Source organism: Aspergillus pseudonomiae, assembly GCF_009193645.1.
Source record: "Aspergillus pseudonomiae strain CBS 119388 unplaced genomic scaffold BDV37scaffold_9, whole genome shotgun sequence".
Classification (NCBI taxonomy): domain Eukaryota; kingdom Fungi; phylum Ascomycota; class Eurotiomycetes; order Eurotiales; family Aspergillaceae; genus Aspergillus; species Aspergillus pseudonomiae.
The window spans coordinates 520853-547812 of record NW_022476001.1 but is presented as its reverse complement, the minus strand read 5'-3'; the positions used below and the strand labels follow the sequence as shown (position 1 = coordinate 547812).

The 26960-nt window shown below is 48.4% G+C and overlaps 10 protein-coding genes across 10 annotated transcripts; 6 read left to right on the top strand and 4 right to left on the bottom strand.

Annotated features, from left to right (window-relative positions):
* Window positions 1-728: 728 nt before the first annotated feature.
* Window positions 729-1793, top strand: BDV37DRAFT_225032 (pre-mRNA-splicing factor ISY1). Its single transcript, XM_032080240.1, has 2 exons — window positions 729-809; window positions 921-1793. Exons 1-2 carry the CDS (start codon window positions 807-809, stop codon window positions 1674-1676), a joined length of 759 nt encoding a protein of 252 aa, XP_031945226.1. The 5' UTR covers window positions 729-806; the 3' UTR covers window positions 1677-1793.
* BDV37DRAFT_225029 (putative GTPase MTG1) lies at window positions 1794-3163 on the bottom strand. The gene is made up of 2 exons (XM_032080239.1): window positions 2731-3163; window positions 1794-2657 (listed from the first exon to the last, which is right to left on the bottom strand). The coding sequence occupies exons 1-2, from the start codon at window positions 2995-2997 to the stop codon at window positions 1911-1913; spliced, it is 1014 nt and encodes a 337-aa protein (XP_031945225.1). The 5' UTR covers window positions 2998-3163; the 3' UTR covers window positions 1794-1910.
* A 210-nt stretch (window positions 3164-3373) lies between these two features.
* BDV37DRAFT_240401 (uncharacterized protein) lies at window positions 3374-4453 on the top strand. The gene is made up of 3 exons (XM_032081068.1): window positions 3374-3766; window positions 3822-4166; window positions 4221-4453. Exons 1-3 carry the CDS (start codon window positions 3555-3557, stop codon window positions 4411-4413), a joined length of 750 nt encoding a protein of 249 aa, XP_031945224.1. The 5' UTR covers window positions 3374-3554; the 3' UTR covers window positions 4414-4453.
* Window positions 4454-5386: 933 nt separating this feature from the next.
* On the top strand, window positions 5387-9339 carry BDV37DRAFT_269024 (Alpha/Beta hydrolase protein; the record flags this gene model as incomplete). Its single annotated transcript, XM_032084284.1, has 10 exons — window positions 5387-5477; window positions 5536-5585; window positions 5641-5748; window positions 5816-5928; window positions 5991-6376; window positions 6437-6719; window positions 7140-7527; window positions 7630-7695; window positions 7732-8663; window positions 8721-9339. The coding sequence occupies 10 exons, from the start codon at window positions 5387-5389 to the stop codon at window positions 9337-9339; spliced, it is 3036 nt and encodes a 1011-aa protein (XP_031945223.1).
* Window positions 9340-9414: 75 nt separating this feature from the next.
* On the bottom strand, window positions 9415-12561 carry BDV37DRAFT_224533 (phosphatidylinositol 3-kinase VPS34). Its single transcript, XM_032080238.1, has 2 exons — window positions 12358-12561; window positions 9415-12277 (listed from the first exon to the last, which is right to left on the bottom strand). Exons 1-2 carry the CDS (start codon window positions 12414-12416, stop codon window positions 9628-9630), a joined length of 2709 nt encoding a protein of 902 aa, XP_031945222.1. The 5' UTR covers window positions 12417-12561; the 3' UTR covers window positions 9415-9627.
* Window positions 12562-12841: 280 nt separating this feature from the next.
* Window positions 12842-15912, top strand: BDV37DRAFT_269021 (Nse4 C-terminal-domain-containing protein; the record flags this gene model as incomplete). The annotated part of the gene is made up of 4 exons (XM_032084283.1): window positions 12842-13151; window positions 13204-14049; window positions 14106-14285; window positions 15227-15912. The coding sequence occupies 4 exons, from the start codon at window positions 12842-12844 to the stop codon at window positions 15910-15912; spliced, it is 2022 nt and encodes a 673-aa protein (XP_031945221.1).
* Window positions 15913-17217: 1305 nt separating this feature from the next.
* BDV37DRAFT_269020 (uncharacterized protein) lies at window positions 17218-20811 on the top strand (the record flags this gene model as incomplete). Its single annotated transcript, XM_032084282.1, has 3 exons — window positions 17218-17280; window positions 18710-19293; window positions 19365-20811. 3 exons carry the CDS (start codon window positions 17218-17220, stop codon window positions 20809-20811), a joined length of 2094 nt encoding a protein of 697 aa, XP_031945220.1.
* Window positions 20812-21128: 317 nt separating this feature from the next.
* On the bottom strand, window positions 21129-22563 carry BDV37DRAFT_269019 (putative serine/threonine-protein phosphatase; the record flags this gene model as incomplete). The annotated part of the gene is made up of 3 exons (XM_032084281.1): window positions 21129-21371; window positions 21446-21930; window positions 22008-22563. 3 exons carry the CDS (start codon window positions 22561-22563, stop codon window positions 21129-21131), a joined length of 1284 nt encoding a protein of 427 aa, XP_031945219.1.
* A 1094-nt stretch (window positions 22564-23657) lies between these two features.
* On the top strand, window positions 23658-24068 carry BDV37DRAFT_279680 (uncharacterized protein; the record flags this gene model as incomplete). Its single annotated transcript, XM_032086378.1, has 1 exon — window positions 23658-24068. The coding sequence occupies one exon, from the start codon at window positions 23658-23660 to the stop codon at window positions 24066-24068; it is 411 nt and encodes a 136-aa protein (XP_031945218.1).
* Window positions 24069-24853: 785 nt separating this feature from the next.
* On the bottom strand, window positions 24854-25922 carry BDV37DRAFT_240329 (uncharacterized protein). The gene is made up of 4 exons (XM_032081067.1): window positions 25867-25922; window positions 25329-25744; window positions 25044-25269; window positions 24854-24981 (listed from the first exon to the last, which is right to left on the bottom strand). Exons 2-4 carry the CDS (start codon window positions 25356-25358, stop codon window positions 24902-24904), a joined length of 336 nt encoding a protein of 111 aa, XP_031945217.1. The 5' UTR covers window positions 25359-25744; window positions 25867-25922; the 3' UTR covers window positions 24854-24901.
* Window positions 25923-26960: the final 1038 nt, after the last annotated feature.

Below are 26960 nucleotides of genomic sequence, written 5' to 3'. Positions count from 1 at the left end.
CTATTTTTTTATTATTATTATTATTTTTTCCCCTTGGTGGCATATGTGTATATGAATTTCTAAGTGATACAACGATCTGCATTCAAGTTGGTTCAGTTATTAATATATCGAGCAATTTCACAGAAGATTGTTTAGAGGAAATTGGAAACTTGTATTAGTAGCAATCATCTCTTAATTTTACTAAGAAAACATTAGGTACTAGGTAGAATCTTTATATTCTCTTGTGTGGAAGGCTCACATTGCTTTGGTTTTTGCTGTTTCTTTGTCTTTGACATGCCTAACTTTGTCCCCATGGTTTAAGCAACTCCAATCGGTTTCCTATCTCATAGTGATGACTCTGAAGGATTGAAGTATGCAAAGAGATGTGACCTGAGTATGGGAGGAGGCTCCGCGGCAAGCATGGAAGATAAAGATATATCGACGATTTCTCTACTGGTAGTCAAGCGCTACGAGGTAAGGGTCTCCAAAGACTTGATATTTTCCGTCTGCACTTGAAGGGTCACAAAGCTAGTATTATCCATGTCCCCTTATAATACACAACTTGCGATTAAAAACAGCACTTCTGGGATCTGAAGTCAACCCAGTGTATACGCCAAAACCCAGTATGATTGGCTGACAACGGATACTTTAGGCGCGCGCCTAAATCACAACCGGCTAGCGCTCGCTTGAACCCAAACGTTTCCCGAGCCCACCTAAGCTCGGATCAAGTTACTTTGCCCATGACATGAGGGCATAATTCTTCCCACCCCCCCAATCTCTTGCCCCCTCCAAACTTGCATTGAGATCGACTCGCGCAGCTACTCACCATGGTAAGTTTTCCACCCCCCCCTAACGCCAGAAAACAAGCCCTCAGCCTCTCCCAAGATGCGCCTATGTAAAGTTCCACCACACCCGCTAACCAGGCTTTAACCCTGCAACAGGCGCGAAACAGCGAAAAAGCCCAGTCGATGCTCTTCCGCTTCCGGGCGCAGCAGGCCGCGGATCTCGGAATCATCGATATCGGTCGCACGCGGCGTCCGAAGGCGATCACGTCGGTGGACTCGATCCCCATGTGTGAAAAATGGCGTGGGCAGGTGCTCAAGGAGATTTCGCGCAAGGTTTCTCGCATCCAAGAGCCGAGCTTGAGTGACTACCAGATCCGGGACCTGAACGATGAGATCAACAAGCTGATGCGCGAGAAGTGGATCTGGGAGATGCAGATTCGGAACTTGGGCGGACCGAATTATATGCGTGGTTCGGGGCGGGTGTATGATGATGAGGGGAGGGAGATTCCCGGTGGTGGGAAGGGGTATCGATATTTTGGACGCGCGAGGGAGCTGCCTGGTGTCAAGGAGATGTTTGAGGCTGCGGCTCGACGTGGTCGTAAGCCTGCGGAAGAGGAGGGCGAGGAGAGCCGTGGTCGAGGTGGGGATATCGCGACGAGGAAGGTCGATGCGAACTATTTCGGCTATGGCCTGGATGAGGAGGATGGGACGCTGTTAGCCTATGAGAAGCAGAAGGAGAAGGAGGCTGCTGAGCGTCTCCGTGAGAAGAAGGAAGATGACGTTGAGGACGGGTGGGAGCCATTGCCTGGTGACGCCGGTGACGGCGTGGAATGGAGATTGCCGACTCTGGAGGAGGTACAGGAGGAACTTGTTGACCGGCGGAGGAGAAGGCTGTTGGAGAAAATCACTTGAGATGGATGGTGTGCATGGACTGGTGTACAGGCGTCCTCAACCTTTTTTTTGTTCAAACTTTTTATTTCATACGGCGTTCTGGGTGTCATTTCATATTGTGTTTGGTCATATGTGTATTCGCTCCACTTTCGGATCCCTGGCTTTCCTTTTTACGCATTTGAGGAGAAGCAAAAAAGCTCAACTGATGATACCAACAAGATGCATTCTATTGTACAATGGACATATTTATTCTATTTACAGTTTCTGGGGGTGTTTCCTTGCCATCCTTTCGGCCTTGCGCGCTTGGGACATGCTGGTGCCCACTGCATCCTTCGTGCCTTCTTGACGATGACGCTCCTCTGCTTGCAGGTCATCCAGGATGAACTTCCCCAAGCCACCTGCGCGCCATTTTTGGATAAAATGCAACGCCGCAAGGTCAGTGTTTGGAATACCACCCTTGGCAAGCAGTCCGGTGTGACGGGCAAAATCGTTTAGAAGAGGCATAATTTCATTAGTTGGCGGGGACCAACGCTCATATACTTGGGTATTATGCAAATTTATATGGTATAACAGATAGTCTGCTAATGTGACGGGCGAGATCACGGAGTCCTTGACGCAACCACAAAGTGCCAGTTTCAGCATTTTTTCTGCATCTGGTACGTATGGCATAAAGACACCGGGCGTGTCTAGCACATAAACATGAGAGCCGTTCTCTCTCTCGATAATCTTGACGGGAGTTCCGATTTTCCTCGTAATACCAGGTTGGCCGCCTGTCTGCACAGCCTTAGCTTTGCGCACACCCTGATTTCGCAGATTATTGATTAACGTCGATTTGCCGACATTTGGCATTCCGACAACCATGACCCGACACCCCACGAGTTTGTCGGGTCCTTCGGCATCATTTCGTAAATGTTTCAATATAGAACTCACATCCGGGCGGGACGAGGAACTAACAAAGAATACAGCGCTATTCTTATCGAAACCCTGAACTCTTTTCTCTGCCTATACAAAGAAGTGGCAGTATAAGCATAACCCTATGTAGTATAGACCTGAACCATTTAGAATTTTAACGTACCTGTTGCTGGGCTGGTGACCCTGATTCCGCACCTAGATCCCTCTTTGTATATACTATTAATCGTCTGGTTTTCCCCAAGGCTTCTTCAAACATGGGATTGATAGATGTAACTGGTACTCTATAATCGCGGCACTCAACGACGTAGTCAATGGAGGAGAGCATATTCTGCATCTTTTTCAGACCTGCCCGATGGTGACCCAGGAAATACGACCTTGGGATGGACGTATAACTAGGGAAGGCCTGTCGGGGAATAAATTTGGCTGCCATCCTACAATAGTCTGATAGATATTATTAGCGGTTGGGTGATATGATTGTGTACAAGCTGTTCTTTCACACATTATTGAGGGTCAATTGCGAAATAGAAACCGTCGAGAGAAACAAGACAGTTTGATATCATTCCCGGCAGTATGTCTCAAATGAACGGGCGGTCAGGGAGGCGGGACTCTTGCTTTACTATATTTATGTACCGTAGCATGATTGGCTATTGAGCTGACTTGAACTGGATGCCTCAGGTATCAAGCAGAGGCTAGAGGGGCCCATACTAGGTCCAAGTGACCATCGAATACACTGAATCCACGTAAGATAAGGTAGGGTGTTCACCAAGATGTCTAAGAAAACTTATCCGGCACCATCCAACTGGTCCAGAAGGGTGTGGAGCTGACGTCATTCCACGTTTTGCGCTCCACTGGGCCATCACTGCCACAGTATGGGGGGGAAAAAGTATATCTAAACGTTGATGCCACTTCACATTGTCAAAACCTTAACATAGATCTCGATACCCTTGTAGTGAAGTTTGGCATCATTGAGTTTTAGAACTTCTCGTAATGTCGGATTTCAAGCTAGCCCGCCGAGTTGGGCATCTTATCGTTCAACCCGCCGACCTCCAACATGATCCTCCGGAAAGTTATCTCTTCATTCAGGATGGCCTTATCGTGGCATGCGGGGTGCTATATGCTATGTGCTACTTCTTTTGCATGCTCCGAACATACAAAGACAAGACATATCCAGGAGCGAACTACGGGGGCATACAATACCTGTAAGTCATAAACTATCATAGAGGTGAGAGTATATACCCTAAAACGTTACCCCAGCTGCTTGACCATGGCATATGAGATATACTATGCGTTTACCACAACGTCTACGTGGTTTGAAAAGCTTGCTTTTCTTGTTTGGTTCGAATTCGACCTCGGTTTCACAGCAATCGCAATTCAGCATGCCCACAGTCCGGACCAAAGAAAGCGGCTTTTTCGGAATATGATCTGCGGCGTTTTAGCTGGGGTATTATTCCTCTGGTGGCTGGCCAAGGTTTACCCCGATGAGCGAGAACAGATCACGGCGTACTGGACTGGCATTATCCTGCAATTTCCCATTGGTTGGCTGTGCTTGTACAGCCTGTGGAAGAACCATGATACGAGCGGCCACTCCCTTGAAATGTGGTACGTACCATTCCTGAACATGGTAGCGCAGAGATCTTTTGCTGAATGCCTTAGGCTTACTCGATATCTGGGATGTTTCACGGCATATGGCGTCTTTTTCTGGCGTTATCTAAACGTCCCCCAAAACTGGGCGTATGTGGGGTCAGCTTGGAGTATTTGGACCATTGTATTGACTCTCATTCCGGAAACTCTTTACCCATTCGTCTATGTCTGGGTCTTCAACACAAGAAAGGCCAAGCCAGAATAAAGGTCTGTTATACTTTGATGTTGTTGGTGTTGCTGTATGTGTGAAATGTGGCGTCAGCTTGAAGGGTATATAGCTCCGACTCCATACAGAAAACTCATCTCATGATAACTGTATATAGAATGGCTCGGTGGAACCTCGGCGTATACTTCGACTCGCATCTAAAGCCAATATCGGGATGCTTTTCTCTAGTCACTCCCCAGAATGACATAGTCATGATTCGACAACTTACCAAAACCTTTTAGTATGCGGGTTAATAACAACCCCCAAAGGCAACCTGAGCGGCTAGGTAGAACTGAGGTGTCTGGTTTGGTCTGAGACCTCTACTTGTCGGAGTAGTTATGCTGCATATTGTTCCTCCTGCAGGTGGGTCATTGGTGACAGCTGCAAGGGATAACTTTATGCACATATAGGTAGCTGAGACACCCTTAAAGTAAGATGAGAAGAGGAGATGTACTGTCCGGAAGAGTGGTACGTTGCCTAGGTTAAAGTTACTAAGACTTTGAACGGATTCTGGAAAATACCTCGGCTCATTCTTTACCCCAACTCGACAGCAATCATTACTGATCCCTGTTGTTACCATAGAGTATCCTGGGAGTAGGACTAACTCGCCCGGGCCCAGGAATACAATATTGGCTCCCAGTCACTCATGTCAAATCACCATCTGAGCGTCTGCCACAGAATTGATCTCGGAGATATTCACATCACTAATCATGATATCCACCTACTGTGATGATCCACTCCGCCGCAATGCCCCACTTTTAGCAGAACACATAAGATCACATAAACATAATTTATTGCAAAGGAAGAAGGTTCAGATCATCCTAGATCCACTCTTGAAACGATGGCCGTTGTGCGAATGATGGTGCCTTCTCATGGAGCCCGCGGAGGCGGATTTCACTAGTACTTAATGCAGCCGAACCCCTCATGAGCCATTGCCGATTGTTACGGTGTGTTATTCCTCGATCGTAGCAACATGTCTTCCTCTACTACCCTTGACAAAATCAACGTCGTCAACGACCCTCGGATCCGGCGCTGTTCTGCCACCATCAATGCCAAGACATACGGTGTGGCCTCTTGCTTCCCCCGACGTCCGGAGAAGGCCTCACTAACTTGATTGGATAGGATATCTCCTCGCCGAGCCTGAGGGCGGCTTTACTCGCACCGTCTTCTTGGTATGTCGTTGAACTGGGCCAATGGGGCCACCGGTAGCTGACCCGTGCAATACAGATTCACGGTTTCCCAGATTTGTCCATGGGCTGGAGATACCAGATTCCTCTCTTTCTCAAATTTGGCTTCCGCGTCGTTGCTGTTGACTGTATCGGATACGGACGATCAGTAAGTCCCGAATGATTGGATGCGCTGTACTCTTTGTTCTGGGCTCTTGTTAATCTGATTCGTCCAGGATGCACCAACTGACTCTCTCGACGCCTATTCCTACAAGTCGCATGCCGATGATTTGGCTGAACTTGGAAAGCAACTCGGCTGCCAGAATATCGTTCTCGCCGGTCATGACTGGTATGTTCTCACTCTCTCCGGGCTGGATGCTTTATGAGAACACATCTAATCCTCAGAGTAAGGGGCTCGGTGATTGCCTCCCGTTTTGCTCTCTACCACCCTTCTTTCATCACCCATCTCATTCTCTTTGTTGTCCCATATCTCCCTCCGTCACCGAAATACATCGATACGGCTGATCTCGCCAAGATCGTCCCCACAGTTGGGTACCAGCTGCAATTCGGCAGCGCAGAAGGCGTGGTTGAGTCCCATACTCAAGATAAGAAAGGTATCCGTGCTTTCCTCAATGGCCTGTACGGTGGGGCCACTCCTGAAGGCAAATTTGCAATGGACTCAACCCGCGGTTTCGACTTCGAGGTGGCTACTAAGCTGGGTCACACAAGATTGCTCAGTGAAGAAGAACTGCAGTATTATGTGGAGGAGTACTCGAGAAATGGGCTCCAAGGACCTTGTATGAGCATCCATCCCCTTCCATTCTATAAGGAATAGAGAAAAGCTAATGAACGTGTAGGCAACTACTACCGTATTCGCCAGCAGAGCTGGACCGACGAGCAGTCCCTCTTGGCCCAGGGCAAAGAGGCGATCTCAATCAAGTGCCCCGTGCTTTATGTTCACGCGCTTGCTGACCTTGTGGTTAACCCTGAGATGGCCAAAGCCATGGTACCCTTTGTACCAAACCTCAGCGTGAAAGAAGTCGAGGCAGGGCATTGGGCTCTGTGGCAGAAGCCAGCGGAGGTCAATGCTTTTGTCACAGAGTGGTTGCAGCAGCAGGGACTTGTTGACTCAGCCAAGCTGTAAGATGGTTGACCGTTGAACTAATTCCGACTATGTTACCCTTCTTTTACGGACTATCATGCATCCGCTAGTATTTTCGTTAGAAGCAATGTATTAGCGATATAGGTACTATATGAGTGTTAATTTATTCTGATTTTGGCTTGGCATGAAGTCAATTTTAGTCGACAAGAAATCACCCCTCATTGGCTTACGTATCAATCCAGTGACTATAAATTTATGTCCACCAGTTCAACGTCCCCGTCCCCACCGACTCTTGATCAAGTCTCCATATTTACAGCAGAAGCAAGTCGCTTCATAATTTACTTGACCAAAGAACTGGGAATGCGATAACAATTCTTGTATTCAGTGTCAAGTCAATAAATGTCCTTGATTTCAGCCTTTCGGCCCCGCTCTACTCGAACCTCTTCCCTTCGCCACAGACCTCTAAGACGGCGGGATGTGCGAGAACAAAGTGGCATTCATGAGTCGGGGGTTGAGGAAAGAGATGATACACATTCCATTATAACCCCCTCAAAGCATACGCCAAAGGCATTTCGAGTCTTACGGGGCTCTGTATCGGCCGGTGGGCCTCTGCGTCCTTTTCGATTGGTGAAGCAGGATATCATCAACCTGCGCCGCCGATATGTTTCGGACTGGACTATATTTAACCAATTGATCTTCGCTAGCGCGGTATATGTATTCTTCACTAACCTTCTCCCGGGGATTACTTTTGCCAGTGACTTGTATGTCTTGACTGGCAAGACTTGGGGAACGATTGAGGTTGTTTTTAGTACGGGACTATGTGGAATCATCTTCTCTTTGTACGTTGTCCGGGAAAATAACATATATTGTTAAAGCTAATCGATTTCAGGTTCTCTATTCAGCCTCTGACAATCCTTGGTGTTACTGGTCCCTTCTCTGTACTGGCAGAGAATATCTATGCATTGTGTGACGAAGTTTTCAAGGTATTTCCTTAAAGAAGCAAATACACCACTCGCATTTCACCTCAGCAGTATTTAATAGCAATCACAGGTACCCTTCCTCCCTTTCATGGCGTGGTCCTTGATTCATGCGGCCTGGTTGCATTATATTCTAGCCATAATCAATGCACACGACTGGACTATGCGCTATGTGACAACATTCGCCACAGAAATCTTTTCTCTCCTGAACAGCATCATCTATTTCCACAAGGCCATCCAGGAGCTTGAAAGAGCACATGACACCCTCTCGTTCGCCGCTTTCCTATACGCTGTAATCGGTGCTGTCGGAACCATGCTCCTCGCCATCTTTCTATCCACAGCTGAGAGTTGGAAGCCTTTATTCCATCGATACATCCGAATGGGGCTCACAGAGTACGCCGCCGCAATATCCATCATTGTCTTCATCGCCATGCCCCATATCGGCGAATTAGCACACCTTGACAAGATGACTCTTCCCGTCAGCAACTCCTTCAAACCCACATCACCAGACCGTGACAAGTTCTTCGTTGAGTTCTGGACCTTACCCGTCGGATGGGTCTTCGCCGCCATAGTGCCAGGAATCATAATCACTATCCTCTTCTTTTTCGACCACGAAGTAAGCTCCATCATATGCACAATCGACAGATACGGCACCCGCAAACCCGGCGGCTTCGCATGGGATATCATCCTGCTGGGCACAACAACGGCTCTCTGCGGGATCCTGGGCATACCGCCCGCCAACGGTCTTTTGCCCCAGGCTCCCCTACACTCCGAATCACTAATGCATTCGGAGCGAGAACAGCGCACCGTCATTATAGATGGCGAAGAGAAAGTCGAGACGCACGAAGTCAAGCGCGTTTACGAACAGCGCTGGTCCACTTTTTTGCACGCAGGGGCCATCCTCCTTTTCGTCAGTCCGCCTTTCATGAAAGTCCTCGGCTTAACGCCGACGAGTGTTCTTGCCGGACTATTCATGTTCATGGGCGAGCAGAGTTTATCGGTCAAGTAAGTGCATACCTTTCCCACTTATTGTCAGAGGAGATATAACTCATCTAAACACAGCCCTATATTATACCGAACCTTTTACCTTCTTACTCCGCCATCTGAACTTCCGCCTCTACCATCTTCTCTTGCGAAGAAACCCGACGATGCCGACCTTAATGACAACAGCACCCCACCACCCCCCTCCTACATCCCCATCCACCTATACACTATCCTACAGATCGTGATCACAGTGGCTATCTTCATCGTCACCCTGACAAGAGGTGCTCCTGCTTTTCCCGTTATAATCGTTGCCCTTGTCCCCTTTCGCCTGCTAGTAATGAAAAACTGGTGGCCGCGCGAGGTCCTCCGCTTCGTCGATGCCTGGGCTTGCCGAGAAGGCACACCTGAGGATGATGAGGATGCAGAGGCAAAGAAGGATGAGCTTAGCGGCGATGACATCACCGGTCGTGCCGGCCAGGGTACCGAGACAGATGGTATTTTTTCCTCCCAGGTAGATGAACTCGAAAGTAGGCCATCGGGTTCGCATCCTGGGTCGCCGGCTGTGATATCTAGATCTACATCTCATCCTGGTGTGGTTGATATTGCGGATCGGAGTGACTCTGGGCAGGAGTGGGTAGAGCTGGAGTATCGGACGCGACAAGACGAGGAATTGGGTCGGTCGATCAAGGGGTGTTGATGTCGTTCGGCTGAAGGTTAAATGATTAATGATGGAGACGGACAGAGTTCAGTCATTTGAACGTTCTATAATAGATCTATAAATAGTTATCTTGACAGTAAATATTATCCCAAGTCGACTAGGGTATCTCCTATAGACAAGACCTGCGCCGATCCCATTTCCTGACTCCTAATCATACCCAATACACACAACGAATAGCGCCAATGCCTGTGTCAGTAGCCCAAAGTCGAACAAAGCGGCAAATAGATTCGAATCTCTAGCGAGCACTCGCCAGTTATCAATAATACATCATGCTCTCCAGCCCTGAACAAACTCATGAAGACGATCAATAACCACACCGAATATAGCATTGACGCTGTCACCGATGAGTTGCTCAAAATGACGAATAGCCTCCTCTTCCGTCATCTCCAGATGAAACCTCTCTTTGACCTTGAGTACCGCCTTATCCGGCTCAACGCGGATATCGGGGATATTGGCGTCGACCATTAGACTGAACAGGTTGAGAATAAGGTTTGCCGACTTGCGCAGCGTAGTGTACGCGGTGAAGCAGTATTGCTTGAATTGGAGGTAATGAGGAGACGTGGTGCCGCCCATTCCTTCCACCATTTCTTTGCAGAGCTTCATCATTGGAGCGAATGGTTTGGGGTCTCGGCCTAGGATGAAACCGAAGTCGGCGTGGAAGAAATGGCCATCGGGGGCGAGGAGAAGATTCTCAAGATGTCTGTCGCCGACGCCGAGGAGGTATGTAATCACGCAGTATCCGGCACAGGATTTAATGTAGGTATCCATGGTCTCCTTTCGGACACCAAGTGGTTCGTTCTCATCAGGGTTGTTTGCTTGGAGATATGCAAGGACTGACCGGTGCTTGGCTGAGATTGCAGACAAGGATGCTGATGGAATGAATTGGACAGCGCCTGCCGTAGCATTGGTGGCAAGGATTCGATAGGGTGTCAGCTTAAGATCCAAATTCTCCTTTTGCAGGAGACGGTCCATTAGAATGATTATCTGTATAACGAGCTGGTCCTGGCGAAGATCATCGCCGACTTTGAACAGGATTGGATACTTCTGCCCTTCCGATGTCTTGAAGGTGATGAGGAGAGGAGACAGGGTAGATTTAAAGACATTGGACTCGTCCGGAAAACAGCCTGTGACTGATATTTCTGGATCTAAGGGCAGCGGCAATGGAGGCTCAATGTGCACAAGCTCATTTTTAGGGTCTTTCAAGTACTTTTTGAGTTTCTCAATCTTCAGTGGCCGGCTATCTCGCGAGAACCTGAGATCCTTGGCGACCTTAGAGAGCACGGCAACCAGCTCACCCTGACGTAACAGCGTCTTTCGATGCTCAGGATGCACTTGTTCCAAATCAGTCATAAAATAGTATTCTACCCGAGCGAAGAGTCTGCGCTGCGCGGATAGGGTTCCGGGGCTGGTGTCATCGCATTCAACCATTAGATACCAATGGAAATAACTTCCGAGCTTGAAATTATTTGCAGCACGAGTGATCAGGAAATTAGCCAGTGACGAATCATGGGCGGCATCCTCTGTGTCATTGTTGGAATTTTCCTCGTATTTTAGCGCCTGTACCAGCTGAAGGAGGTAAAGGAGAAGCTCTTCATCGTCGGCCTTCCGAAGCCTTTCAACTGCATAAGAACGGACTGCTGGGTTATCAAACGTTGGCCCAAGGAGCTCCAAAGCATCATCGACATCGATTTCGGTCCACTTAGGGAGAATTTCCACTGCTTGATGTGATTCACCGGCATCACGCCAATTGATCGACTTAACAAACTTGGTCAACGCTCGTTTCTCACGAGTTAGATAGTACCTGAAGCGCCAAACAAGGTCCTTTTCCTCGGCTGTGAGGTCTTGCGTCGGCTCGTACGACAGTATGGCATTTAGTTCATCCCGGATTTTTGGATTTGGTTTCAAGTCTCTGTCCATGATGCCGGTACGGTGACTACGAATGAGTCTTCTGTGTTTGTCTTCACATGGATTGCCTGTCTGCCCAACTTCAGGGTCATATATTCTGATCACCCCCTCTCCATCAGCACCTTCGATTCCGGGGCCAAAACGAACCTCCGGTGCAGGTTTCAATGCAGAACTAGGGTTGGCAGGTGCATTGTGGGGGTACGACGAGACCGGGGGAGGAGGATACTCGTGGTCAGACCAGACCACGGGGTGGTCAAAGCGTGGAAATTCGACATAGAGAGTGAAGTTCTCGTCGTCTAAATCCCCCTCATCTGAATCATCTCCATCGTCTCCATGTTTCCCCCGGGATTTATGCTTCGTCGACTTTAAAAGGGTGGCCCGCTTCCTTGCGGATTCTTCGGCATTAAGTTTCAACTTCTCTAGCTGACGAAAGACCATCTGGTCCATCCAATCGATGCGTGGTATCTCCCCCATTTCGTGCTTCTTGATCAGCACCTCTACTCGTTCCAGCTCTATCTCCTCGGGCGAAGGGCCCAACGGATCAGAACCATTGGTCTTCCGTCGCTTCGTTGATGGCACCGAAGGGGTAGTTGTCGAAGAGAAGCCATCGGCAGCCTTGTGACGATATACTTTGCACTTCTGCCTCCCCATCTTCAATTTACCTTCTTCATCAAACAGGGATATTGTTGTCCCACCGAATGGAACGTAATGGCCTTGCGCACCTTCACCTCCAAATGGAGACAAGTCCCAAATGGTTATCGCAAGCTGGCATTTGTACGGGGCATCCTTGAGTGACATAGGCATCTGTAGCCATTCATTCCAGGCGCGGACCGATTTGAACGTTCTATATGAGGTTTGCAAAGGCACCCCCAGCGGTTTCGAGTCTGACCATAGCTGTACTGTGACGAAGAGATCGGATGTGGGGTTCTGCACGGAACCGAGGTGTCGCAATTCCGGTCGCTTGAGGAGTATAGAAAAGGGGACTTCTTTCTGCTTCCCTTCCAAAGAGCCACTGCCGAGGAATTAGTTGACTCGGAGCCCAACATCTGCCATTACAAAGCAGTCCTGTTTGAAGTTTGCGGCTTCACTTACATTTTGATTTGAATCGGAAAGTCCACCTGGGTGGAGACAGCAAATGTAAAGGCCTCCATATTGACTCGGAGATTCCGAATCCGGCCTCATTGACACTTGGAGTGCTTCATTACATTTATCTCTGTGAAAGAAGGACAGAAGAGCTCCGTCCGGGGAGATGGCAATGCAGCCTATTGATTGGCCAAGAGTCAAGAGCAACTTATCGGATGACGCGGGGTCAGCTGACCTCACGTGATTATATTTTTCGCAACGCGTTTGGCGCGCGGCACCGTTCAAAAGTAATAATGATTGATAGATGATGAGATTGCTGGTGAGACCACTATTAGCGGTCCAATTGCCCCATGCCTCTCTTACCTAAGTGACAGTAGCCCCCTAATTATTCCTGGTGAATTATCTCTTTGTCTCGCCGGCCTGTCATTGTTTCGGCCCAACCCCTGTCGCGTCTTGTGTTTGACGTACTTTCGTCGCAGTCCCGCCACTAAGCATGGCACGCATTTCACACAGCCGCAGGCTTCCAAGTCAATCTTCATCGCCTGAGCCTTCATCTGATAAAGAAAATCGCCAAAATTCTGCACGTGTTGAAAAAAGAAGCCAGGCTCAGACCATGACCTCCGGCGCCAATGCAAAGCGCCAGCGATTATCAAATAGAGCGTCCAATATTCAGAGCGGCAGCCAGTCGCAGATAACCCTATCGCAACAGGAGCGCGTTAAACAATTTTACGACCCAGATCAGGATGAAAAAGAACGAAGGCGAGTCAGGAAAGGACTCAGGGACTTGACGCGGGAGCTACACGGTAGGGTCTCACCGCACACGACTTTATTTTCATTTTCTTATCGATGGTGTAGATTCTAGGAGCGAGTATATGCAACCTGGCAATCATGGCATTCGGGACACCATCCAAAAAGCCAACGAATACTTTCAAGAAGTTAAGCAGACCTCGGACGCTACGATCGACTCACGTCTCTTGGTCAGCGCTGCCGACCTCTCATACAAAAAAACCGCACATTTAGTCCTGGGGGATGCATCTGCAGGTATAGATGTGGACGAATTTGTCTCTAAATGCATATCCTTTATGCGCGGAGCTCCCGAAGATTCGCAAGCTATGATGTCGAGTACACAGCGTCGTCGTGGCCAAGCTTCAGGCCGAAGCCAAGCGGACCCCAATGATAGCGATGAGGATCAAGGAGATGCAATGAACTGGGACTGGCTTGGGCGGTCTGCTTGCTTCCGCCATAATGCACGGCCGTCCATCTCCGGGTTCTTGCTAGGGCCATTGTCGGTACAAAAGCGTACCCGGCAACTCACTCAGCGAAGAGCAAGAGAGCGTATCGATCCGTCACAAGCAGTGCGACCACAGGAACTTCGGGAAGAAGACCTTGATCGACAAGAAGCGTCTAACCTTACCACCATGTGTACCAGCATCAACAAATTGCTTGCAAAAACGCAGAATGCTGGCCAGGACATGGTAGAGAGACTATTATCGCAACTGGAAGAAGAGCCCACAGACGACATGGTGCAAGAAGTGATGGCTCAACACCATGTTGCAGATGATGGCGGGGTTCCCCTGTTTCACTTCTGCATCAATCCGAGGTCGTTCGGACAAAGCGTGGAAAATCTGTTTTACGTCAGCTTCTTGGTCAGGGATGGCACTGTTGGTATTCAGGTAGACAGTCGGCAGTTGCCAACTCTACGTAAGTCTCCTTCTGGACTTCAGTCAGACTTCTTTACCTAACATCGGTTGTTACAGATGCTGCAAAACCATATGCCCCGAACGAAGCCCAGAGAAAAGGGGTTCAGAAACACCAGGCTATATTCAGCCTTGACTTTGAAACCTGGCGGGACCTAATCGAGGTGTACGATATCAAGGAATCCATCATTCCTCACCGTGAAGAAGAACAGCATGAGAACACTGGGCGCGGCTGGTATGGCTAGGACTCTGCTGATGATAGTCTCCGGAGCCGGGCATTCTTGTTTTTGTTATCTCTTATCTTTCCCTCTGTTGTTTAATCGTGGATACTTGTGATACCCATATTGTTTTGGACGGTGTAAATGAAACCTATTGTTCCGTAATGGTTTTTCTCACTCGTGTATGGTTCGTAAAATAGATCTGCGCCTGAGTGCACGTGTTTCCAACTAACAATGTACACTTGGAAGTACATAATGGTTCATAATTTGAAAATAGTTAACTCGGTAAGGTAGCTTAGCAAAGCAAAATAGAATTCAATCTATTAGCTTAGCGATACACAGTGTTCTAGACCACAGGCCCGGCCAGCAATGACTAATGGTCATATGCTGCGTCAACCGCATCGCAGTATGTAACTTGTCTCTTTAGTAGGCTCAAAATCCGGTTCAAGGTTTTCCACGTACCAAAATATATGGTTGGAGGAGCAAGTTGAACCTTTTCTGGGATGGCCTTAGGCTACTATTACTAACCTCCCTCCTGCCAGGCCCCGCGCTACATTGACGTCACGGTCACAGCCACAAGTCCAGATTCCTGTGTTTAATTAATTAACTGATTACTGAACGAACACCTCAGAGCATGTGAGCCCACAGACAACTTGCTTGCTGGTATTAGTAGCTAAAGTCCCAATAAGTATTCCAACTCCCCATCGCGACAATCACCTCCTGATAATTGTCGCCCGAAAACATAACACCCTCAGCCATGGCTCCCCAACTATTTCCCAAGAACCCATCCGAGGTGATGGTAATCCGCAATGTGACGTCGGACGTGATCACTATGAGTTTGCCATTCGCGAGATTTGGACGTTTAAAGTTCGGCGGACGAGGAACTCTAGGTACGTATTGACAGCCAAGAATCGATTCTTGGCCGGCAAAGCTTGCACAAAGAAAATCTAACGCCTCCTACAGTCAAGTTGGCATCCGGCGCTATCGCAGTGTTCTCCCCCGTTTCCCTCACACCAGAAGTCCGCGAAGCCGTCTCAAGTCTAGGCGGTGATCTCAAGTACATCGCAGCGCTGGACCTCGAGCACCATATCAATATCACACCGTGGAAAGAGGCGTACCCGGACGCCGAAATCATCGCGCCCGAAGGCCTCTACGAGAAGCGGCAATCCAACCCTGAATACAAGGATGCGCCATTCCAACACGTGTTCCGCAAAGAGAACTATGGCCAGCAGAAAATCTCCGAGGAGTTTGACTCAGAGTTTGAGACTGAATACGTGTACGGACATCCGTCACGGGAGCTCGTGTTTCTGCATAAGCGATCACACACGCTCATCGAGGCGGATCTCTTGTTTAATCTCCCCGCAAGGGAGCAATATTCGAAGACAGGCGAAAGCGCCACTTCGGGGCTCCTCACCAAGATTATCAGCCCGTTGCTGTCGACTAATGCGCCTGCAACATGGCAGAAGAGGTTTGTGTGGTATATACTATCGAGTGGCGACCGGAAGGCTTTCAATGAATCAGTACGACGCATTGATAAGTGGGATTTTAATCGGTTGATTCCCTGCCACGGGGATGTGGTTGAGAGTGGGGCGAAGGGGGTATTCCGAACGGTGATGGAGTGGCATTTGGAAGGGAGAAAGAATATCTGATCGCATTTCTTTGATGTCAATCCGTTTGTCTCTATCAACTGTGTTTTTATACTCGTTATGTGTTGATGCGGGTGCCAGACTGTACTATTACTACTAGTGATATGGAATAATCAATGTAATTGTATCATACCATACGTTACCTCTGAAATTCTGGAAAAAGATAGGATGAGAGTACTAGAATCTTGGCAATCGCTCAAGGAATCAAAGTGGAAACCGGAAAACAGAGGAAAGAAGAAGAAAAATAAACTGATCGAATAGGGCCGACGACAATGTGGCGGTCAGATGATCTTCAGGCTAGGTAACCATGCTGCGCATGACGTCACATCAGCCACAATCTTCAGACTTCTTTCAGCTTGTTCATCTTCCGTATGGAGAAAGAAACAGAAAAGGAAGAGAAATAGGAAAAAGATCCCGAGAAAACACCGTGTTGCAAAACTTGCGATTCTATGTAAATCTCTTTCCATGGTAAGGCCATGGAGCTATTGAACCCTTCCAGGCATAGACGAGATATAGAGTGCGATGGAGAATGGGTCAAGTGGATAGCTGCGGTATGGTTTATATGCTGTTTTCTGCTTAGTGATGGACATGGTGGAGTCCCCTTTCAGCCTTAGTTTGCAATTAGCCCTGTTGATTTACTAACGACTAATTTGTTGAAGGTAAGGATTTTCTGGGATTTTCAAAGTTGTTTCCTTGCGTTTAGGGTGGTTACCGAAATTAAGAAAACAATAAAATAATAAAAGTATTGGAAGGAATAGACCGGCAATATTACCCCAATAGAGGTGGTATATTGCGCCACATTTGAGACCTGTAAAGCGTGATGTCAGAGTATACTGTACAACCTCAACTATAGTCAAATGTATCGTTGTCCACTGCTCGGCAAAACAAGTGGATGGTTGCAAGATACGCCTAGACTAAGCGTTGGGCAGCCCTTCCCATTAGCCAATCATCGAAACGAAACTATGTCATGTCGCTGGAGTGACGATCAAAAGAAATTTACTTCATTAATTCGCTACAGCAAGGACCAAGAAAAAGCGAGAAAAAGAGAAAAAAAAAAAAAAAATTGCTGCAGATCTTCCTGGTCTGGTGAGAAGCTTGTATTTAAACCGGTTACTTTCCACCCTGCTCGCTTCTTGCAGCCGATCTCTCATATTTATACCCTCCTCCTCGCAGACTACCGAGTAACAGTGTAATACCTCTCGGATCTATACTCCACATACGCCCGTCTTAGGCACCATCATTTTGTACCTGCATTTCTGACCTCATCATCCACACCGCTATTCAAGACTCAAACATTACACTCTCATCATGCCCGTCGTCTCACGTCTCGTGTCGATCGTTCTCCGCGTAGTGGAAATCATCTGCGCTGCGGTACGTTCTCTATACACATCTACAGGAGAAGCGAATATGAGGGGAGAGATAAGAGAAATGAAAACTAACATTATCTGATCTAGATCGTCGCTGGCATCATCGGTTACTACCTTGGTTCGTTGAATGACCTTGAGGCTTGGCCTCAAGCACGATGGATCTATACAGAAGTGGTCGCCGGTCTATCCATTCTACTGGGCCTGATATGGTTGATACCTTTCTCGTTCGGCTTCTTTTCGTGGCCCTGTATGTCTCCGCCGTGCTGTGCCGTAGCGAAATTGAAATCAATAGCTGACATATTCTGACAGTTGATGTCATTATCTCTCTCGCTTGGTTCGCTGCCTTCGGTATCCTCGTCGACGCTATCCACAAATTTAACTGCGGAAGTATCTGGGCATGGGGCGGTATTGTTCATAACGACGTGTGTGGTCGGTGGAAAGCCGCAGAGGCATTCAGCTTCATCTCGGCTTGCGTCTGGCTCGTTTCGGCGATCGTGGTTCGTACTCGCTTCTGCATCGATGGCGGTAGTCTCGTATACTGACTGGGTCTGTTCTTAGGGTATCTGGTTCACCTTCCGGGTCCGTGGTACTACAAGTGACGGAGTGTAAGTTTTCTATCATGGTTCCTAGCCACATGCACGAAACTTACCTTTAATCAGTAGCAACCGCCGTGGCTTCTTCAAGCGGTCCGCTGTCTAAATATGGAAAGCTATGCTTTACAATATTGTTTGGTTTTCTCAGCTGCCCGACCAGCCCTGGGTATGGCCGGCTATCAGCGAAAATCAGACCGGTAATTCAAAGAGAGATATCTATCAACCCACACGACACTCTTTATACCCCGATCCTGACACGATACTTCGCATCGTGATTCAGCATTGGCGCAATACAGCGCCGCCACATGTGAAAGTCGCGTTAAGTTCCACTTGAGATTCATGGCTCGCCATCAGCGAGATACATGACCATTGACACGGGAAACGACCTAATGATTCTCTTTAATTACAATTAATACTAATACAGATACCCAGTCGGTGTGTTGATGAGCTCATGTGGCATGATGGTGGCAAATATTATCGCTCGTTACGTTTATAACATGATTCTTAATCTTTAGTTGGCAATGCAAGTCTACTTTGGCTTTATACTAGTATCTAATGTGTGTAGTATATCAATGCCTCGTTTCTCAGGTGTCTAGGATATTTTGGTCGCGGTTGCATTCTGGAAAGCGTGACTCTAGCTGGTGCTAAGAATGGATCGCGGGCTAAATTTAAACCTAAAAAACCAATAAGCTGCCGCCTTCCCCTTGACGATTGAGACATTTATCAAGAAATCCCCAGGTAAAATTCTATACTAACGTCCAACTCGTGAAGGAGTTGAAGCCACGTTGAGTGAGCCGATGACTAAGTTCATTTAAAGGGGCCGAATTGGTATTCCTTCAGGAGTTTTCTCTTTCCCGCGGTTCACCTTCCACTCATCCATGGCTTATGTTGCCAAAAATGCATTCGGACCAGACACCTAGAGGGGGATCCAGGTCCAGATCCTCTTCCCCTGAGAAGCGTTTCCCGGTCTCGGAAGAGCATCCGATGCATATTCTGGCTCACGAGGATCTGTCAGGGAACAGCCCATTTGTGATCGTCACACGGCCAAGTACTGACTCCGTACACGCCGACGACCATTTTCAGGGCACCGACGAACCGCTACTGCCAACCTCAAGCCCACGTTTGCGCCCTGATCAAGAATCGGGTCGATTCTCGTGCTATCTCTCTAAGATCTCCTCTTGGATTAAAGGACCATCACCGCCGCGCAGATATCTGATCAATCCTTGGCTTCGTCGATGGCAAACCGCTCCTGGCCGGCTCGTGGAGCGCTACTTTCCTAGCAAGAGCGCTAAGGTCTGGCTCCTTCTGCTTTGCCTGGGTGTTTGGGGCGCTGTGTTTATAGAAACTTTGCATTATTCCATCTCGGCCCAAGAGATTCCGGGCTATGGAAAACCTGTAAAACTCCCATGTTATGGCGGACTGTGGTATGGTAACGTCGACTGATTTCTTCCTCGTCTGGGCCTTTTTCTGTATACTCATCTACTTATCATGGCAGGTCGAACGCTACTAATTGTGGAATCAATGGCGATGACTGTCGTCCCTTTGATAAAGGAGGGTTTGCATTCCGCTGCCCTGCAGGTTGTGCCTCCACGATCGTGCTTGAACCGTACTATGTAGGCCCAGAAGAAATCAATTACAAGAGCCTCGTTATCGGAGGTGGTACGGAGAGCTCTGGAAGTAACAACTTCGGGATATATCGTGGAGACTCGGCGATTTGCCCAGCAGCCCTACACGCTGGACTCATCAGCGACCAGAAGGGTGGTTGCGGCGTTCTCCGTCGGACGGGCGAGTACTCCGGCTTTGTATCCATCGAGAAGAACGGAATCTCAAGCATAGGTTTCCCGTCTAACTTTCCACTCTCTTTCACCTTTGGTAGCGGCGAGACGTCCGACGAGGGCAACGTTAGCTGCCAAGATATCCGGTGGCCGCTGTTCACCTTCTCCCTGATAGTATCTGCTATACTATCGCTATTCACCACGTCGCCTGCAGCTTTCTACGCTTCTATATACCTCATCGTCTACTTCCAAGTAGCTCTTTCGTCTGATCCACCTTACTCCCCAGATTTCTACGAGGTGGTATCGACCGCACTGGGCCGATTTCTCCCCTGTGCCTTTGTGGGATTTGCAATGTACTATTTCTGCGTCCGGCACACGCTTAAAGACTTGGACGCCCACTGGGACAAGACCGTTCTCTGGCTGGGCCCGTGTTGGGTGGGAGCCCTCAACAACGACACATTCGACAAGATCCCCATCTCCCGTCTGACACCCCACGACATCCAACAGCAGCCAGGTGCCATCCCCGCGCTGATCATCATCGTCACTCTCCTGATCGCCATCGTGCTAACCCAAGCCCTCGCCTTCCGCAATGAGGGCAGACTCCCCCGAATGCTGTCTATATACGGCATCATGGCCTGCGGCATCGTCGCCCTTCTCATCGTACCAAACATGAACCTCCGAATCCACCACTACATCCTCAGTCTACTGTTCCTCCCCGGTACAACCATCCAAACTAGACCCAGTCTCCTGTACCAAGGCCTCCTGGTCGGTCTGTTCATTAACGGCATCGCAAGATGGGGCTTCGACAGCATCCTCCAGACAGCAGCTGCTCTGCTCAACGGCGCGGAGCTGGGAAGTATCCTCCCCGTAATCGGGGCCCCGTTGATCCCTTCGGCTCAGAACATCGTATTCCAGTTTCCGAATGTCGCCGAGGATGCGGATGGGATCAGCGTGTTGGTGAATGATGTTGAGCGGTTTCAGGCTTTCAAGTCGGATAATGGCTCTGTGGAATCCTTCAATTGGACGCGGCTCAAGGCTAATGAGCCGGAGTATTTCCGGTTCGGACATGTCAAGATGAATGCGCTTGGTGGGCTCTGGTATGAAGATTTTACGAAGCCCGTTGTTTGGGAGGTCGATGGGGTGTGGAATAATTCTGGGAATCCCTGAAGAGCCTTGGGTTGTCTTTTCACAGGACTCTTTCGTATTATTCCGTATATATAGAATGTATATAATACTGTCATGGCCCGCATAGGTGATGTTCACCAAGGTGAACTATCTATAGCGGGCCGGTATATACTTAGTGCAGAGGTGGTACAAGTATTCTTAAGTCCATCAAAACATGACAATGCCCTAAAAGTGACCCTATTCATCATAAAGCGCCGTAACACCGAGCATGCTTTATATTCAAAATCACACGCTTTCCCCATGCCAGCGGAGAACGGAAACGCAAATTGAGAAGCCAAGAGGAGGTTCACGCTGACCCCTCACTCTTTAGTATGGTCGTTACACCTCACCTGCACGATCTTCTGCTCTCCACCGTCACTCACGACCAGCGCCGTCAATTTTCCACCTTTAAAGCAGCCAGTGTCGAGACCCTTGGTGTAGGTCTTGAGAGAAAGCGACGACTGGGAATCGTGGCCGTAGATGACGGTCGTAAGCATCGACTCGGGATCTTCGAAGGTCTCATGGAGACTATCGGAGAGAAGCGACTGGTGCTTGTTGAATAACTGGTATATTCATTAGCCCTGGACCGTAAAGACGGTTGCATACATGCAAAAAAAACAGAGAGGGAGGAACTCACCTTCGTCCACTTCGTGCCCTTCCCCGAAGAACTCGGCACATGCGTATCCAAATCAACAGTCCTCATATTCATGACACTATACGGATCTTGTTTGTCGAGATCCACCCCCGGAACCAATCCCGCATGGGCCACAACAACCTGTCCCATGCCCCTGATCTGGCCCACGTTCAGAACGACCGGACAAGTATCGAGCCAATCGGCCTGCTCTTCGTTCAGCTGTCGTGCCACTTGGCGCTCCTTTGTGTACTTTCCCCTGTGCATGTTCGCGTTGTCCAAGAATTCGTCGTTCATGGTGTTGGCGGCGATCATGTTGTGGCGGAGGCTGAGGACCTTATCTTCGTTATTGCCGCGGACACAGGAAGCGGAGTAGTTGCGGGCTAGGTCGACGACGCCCAAGCTATCGGGACCCTTGGTGATCAGATCGCCGGTAAAGATTAGATGGTCGGTGTCTGAGTTGAAGGATGTCTCTTCTAGTAGTCTTTCCACTGTAGGATCCGAGACAAAACAACGTTAGTATGCAGTGAGCGATATTGCGGCGTACGGGTGTAGGTAATATACGCACACTCATCCTTGCAACCATGCACATCACCGATGAAAATCAACCTCCTCCCGCCATGCGGATCGGACTCCGATGCCACCTCCCCAGGTAATAGCGACGGCTCCAGCGTCCTCAACTGAACCAGATTATCAAACCTGGGTAACGCATTCGCCCCAAACCACCCGCCCACTTCCTCCTTCGTCTGCGGATCCAGTGCGCGAAGAATCGCCGCATGCTCCTCCAGCCGCGGCGAGACGATGAACTTCCACACGGTCCAGCAGGAGATCAGAACCGTCGTATAGACCACGACATACCGGCGGAAGCGGGGTGCCGTTACGATGGAGCCGAGCAGCTGGACCCAGCGCGGGCAGTTGGAGGTGTCGCCGTTTGTTAGGGGAAGGGAGGCATATTTGGGGTTGGTTTGCCACTCGTTTCGGACGTAGTCGATTAACGGGCGGGTGTATTTGGTGAGACGGTAGGATGGGGCATTGTTGTTGTTATCGTTGAAAGAATGTAGACCGTCGTCTGAAGAGTCGTCGTCGGTGTAATCGTGATTGTCGAGATTGGAATACCTTGCCATGGTTCTGGTTTAGGCTCCCGGGGTAGCGGGTTCAAGGGGATACGGTCGGAGATCTGGGGTGGGCACTTTTTTTTTTTTTTGGATCGCCCTTGGTCGGGACGAAGTTCACTGTACAGTGATAGCGACCATGTCCTGTATATCAGGGGATCGAATCCGGGTGCCTTCTGGGGTGGCTTGGATGTGATAAGGCGGCAATGCTCGTATCGGACTTAAACCAGTTAGCATAATCATGATGGATAAGAGCCTTGAACTCGAGGCCAGCGAAATCCATTGTCAATTAACTTTACACTAGTCCTGTCCTGGTTAGTGATCTCTAAATATAGATTATATAATCCTACTCCCCCAATCTATGGAGTATAGTTAATTGACGAACTATATGGAGAACTTATAATAACCTTATATTTGATTGTTTGTGCTGGTTGAATTCAAACTTATGGTTTTGTTATATTCACCCTGTTCCTTAGTTCAGGGGCTAGGTGGCGTCACAATTCTTGTAAGACTTCTTCCCTAGACACTGGATCTTTCACCGGGTGCATCTTTATGTTCCGGTGCCATTTTGTCCATAGAAATGTAATAATTTCCAAGGAAGGGCCCTGTTGTTGATAAATTGAAGTTGTGGCATGTCTCGCAGCGGGTACCGGATATAATGTCTCATATCTCATTGTTAGCCATGCTTATTGTCTTTCACTGAAAGCAGACAAAGCTTGGTTTATTCACAGCCAAAGACCCACTTAGGTTTCTTTATCATGGACAAGAATACTCAACAAAGAACCATTACAGCATCATGAGATAATTACCATCTCTTGTCTATATAAGGCACTTGTCCCCTCAGGGTTGCTAGCTCGTTATGAGTCAGGCTCATATCTCTTTTGCTGTGTTCGAGATATACTCCGCAGTGCGTCTAATCAATACAGACTACTCTAGCTAAATCGCTAGTTCCACAGGTAAGCACTCATGTACGAGGTGTATAAAACATGTTTTTGTTAAGACAGATATTATCATCAACTCCCTTTTTTTGATTCAATGCCAAGTCATGTGCTCTATAGAACTGACAACCGAATAGATACACAACACCATCCACCGATCTGATCACAATGGAGCAAGCCTCAAACAATCCAGTCTCCATCTCAACACCCGCGTCTGTGGCCATGTTCCCGAGATTGGACGACGACGACGACTTCCCCACTATCTATGACGCATGGCGCCCCTATATATCTCCTTGCAAGGAGACAGATGAGCTATTCAGCAAGCACTCGGCTGTTATAAAGGCAATCATGGGCCGCTTGGATACAGCCGGATTTATATCCGTAGGCAGCTATCGCGTCAGCGATAATGAATCACGTCAAAATAGCCGACCTACAGTGATGATAGCGGTGGAGAGAGAACGTCAACGAAACTGGAGCCCGGTGGTAGAGCAAGTTAAACGTATATTGGTGGAGTTTGAGCTCCCCACAGTTCATGTCTTGATCTACAAGGAGCCGACAGAGGGAAGTTGTTCGACGTGATCGGTTCTGTTTTTGTTTGCCTGTTTTTCTGGGGGGTTTTAGCTCTTAGTATACCAAATTGCACTCTCCATATTGTAATGTACTAGTACTACTAGTATTGTAGCTTCACACTGTGGGGTTCCATGACGGCCCATTATGGGCTGTATCTTTGTATGCATACTCTTGATATACCTGTTGGACGGGAAGGCAAGGATTTTCATACGAACAGCATTACAAACAGACAAGATCCTCAATAACATCCGAATCTAACAATATCTACTGTACAAAGCGTGGCATGTCATGGCTTCGATCTACTTTTGGCCTTACTTTCTTTATCTCAGAAGACGGGAAGCTAAACAGTGATCTGAATGATGTATGAATTATTGGTGCCACCAATCTGGCCCCTTTGCAAAGTCGTTGAATTGATGATGATAAGTGATGCCCCTGTTTCACCCTTGCATATGCTTGCCCAATGAACGCCTTGCTAATCTAAATTGCTGAAAAGAAAAAGAAAAGAAAAGAAGCATTATGTATCAAACAAGGAGTGATAAGTGTGAGCTGAGAGGGAAAAGAACAAAGAGGGATAGGTAGAGGTAGAGGGGTAGAGGCGGGGGAGGAAGAGACAGAGAGGGAGGGACAGAGAGTCGGTGAGTTAGAGTTCAAGATCGTCGGCGATCTTCAGCATGCTTTCAATATCACAAATGAAACATTAGACAGGAGGGTATTCGCTTGCTGCGGTTCAACAGAAAATAGAAAATACAAATGCAAGTAATGGAATGGAAATCGAATCGATCGACGATGTAGTGAAGAAAAGTGACAAATGAGAGGTCAAAGATCTTTCGGTCAAGACAAGTTTAAGCTCTCGAGCGTCGGCGCAACTCATCTCGGCTGAGAAGTCGCCGGATGCGGGTGACAAATCTGGAGGCTGTGGAGTCTGCAGTTCATCAGGATTAGCAAAAGTGACAGGTAACATTTGGAGGACAAGAGAAGACTCACCGCTGCTGTACCTGCATGTCGTGTGCTTCGAAGAAGTCTCCGAAGGTGGCCGTGACGAAGAAACTTCAGTCCAATAACTGACATCTGAATAGCCAGGGAAGTTCTTGGACCATGGGTTGTCCTCGGATTGTAGTTGAAGGGCCACGACGTGTGGATAGAGATCTCCCAACGGATAGAGAAGTTCCTCCAAAGAAAGGTCTTCCTTCATATCCAGGCTTTGACTCCTCTGTAGTGTCATTAGTTATTGTTTGCGTGAATCATGGTCATGGGGAAGGTTGCACTCACGTAAGGCTCGTAGTTGGTCTTGTAACACATCGTGATTGAAGGTTCGGGGAGGAAGAGAGGTCGTAGGTTTGGGTAGAACGATCAATGGTCTGTTGAGGGATGGTGGTGATCTTTTAATCTTTGATATAGATCTTGATCTTGGATCTTCAGAGTTGATTTAGCTTTTGAGACGAGTGTGATGGGTAACAAAGAGAGAAGCCTTGAAGTCTTTATAACGAGCAATGCAATCGTGGAGGCAGTCAGCCACACACTGACAAGGGTGGGGATTGATGGAGTGCATGGCATCGAATCCACCGATGATCGATAGACATGGCTAGACTACTAATTTCAATTCGACAAATTTCTTTTTTTCCCTGATTAGCGCCATCTCCGATCCTGAATTCGCGTGCTCATAGCCTCATGATGGGTCAAATCGCCTAAAATGATTTGAATTTAGAAAATTAGATCAAGAAAATTAAAAGTCATGATCTCATCATGAAAGGTGCATTAGCCAGTTCACGAGATAGCTAATGAAAATGAGGGGAGTGGATCCACTTACAAGGGGCGGGAACCAATCATGGCCGGAAACGATACAACTCATTCGCAATCAATTACTCACTTGGTTGTTAGGTTACTTAGTAGGTAGCGGCCTTAGCCGACCCTCGTATCTACAAAGCATGTTAGGCGTGCTGAACCCAGGGAACCGGGGTGCTTGTGATCGGCCACTCACAAATCTCGGGTGCATTCGGTCGACCCACCCGTCAGGTACACAGACTTCTGTCCCTGAATTGGGTCTAAACTATATCGGGAGTCCCCTCTTGAACAGCTAAGCTCATTCTCGTTAGTCACTTGACATGGTCACCAATAGTAGTGGTATACTAATCGGGTTAGACTTGCCCCGACACGAATGGAGGGCCGCCTGGATCGACAGGCCGACATACTCCATTTCGCTTCTCACTGAATCTCGCCCTTGCGTCCAGTGAGGTCATGTTCACCCTCACCACGTTGTACAAGACGCTGTTCCTCAAGCAAAATATGAAAATCAGGGAATGCCCACGCGCTATCACCTCCTGTGTTACCCCAAATGTAGGTGCGACCCGGACACCATGTGTGGAGATGCAGGTATGTGTTGGTGACACGACAGCAAGCGACTCCTGACCGCTGTAGCACAACAGAGGATGCCCACAAGGGAGCTGTCACATCTGCTCCAGGCCGTGTGGCATCCACTATTGACATTGACATTGACACTCAAGGAGCCCCGTTTCGCTTGATCCCACATTGGGTAGGAGCGTTGGTCCCGTACCTCGCATGGATAGAGTCCCATTGTCAACCGTCAATGTCATTCGTAACGACGCCCTAGTAACCATTGCCCTGGACCCGACTAGCTGAGGCTGCTGAGCTATTGTTGATGAGCCGACAAGGATCAACCCTCACTAGTTAAAAAACTCTTCCAAATCTTTTTCCTTAGTGCCATCGGGGTTTCCAGGTCGCCGGGTTCAGAGGGCTCAATAATCAATTAGTCTAGCGATAACTAATCGCCAACCGCAATGCTCGCATTGATCCGCTTACTACATGGAGTAAGACTATCGAGACTAAAGCACTAGGGATTGGTATGTTGGTGAGGCCTTAGCGTCTTAGGGCAGGTAGGGGGCT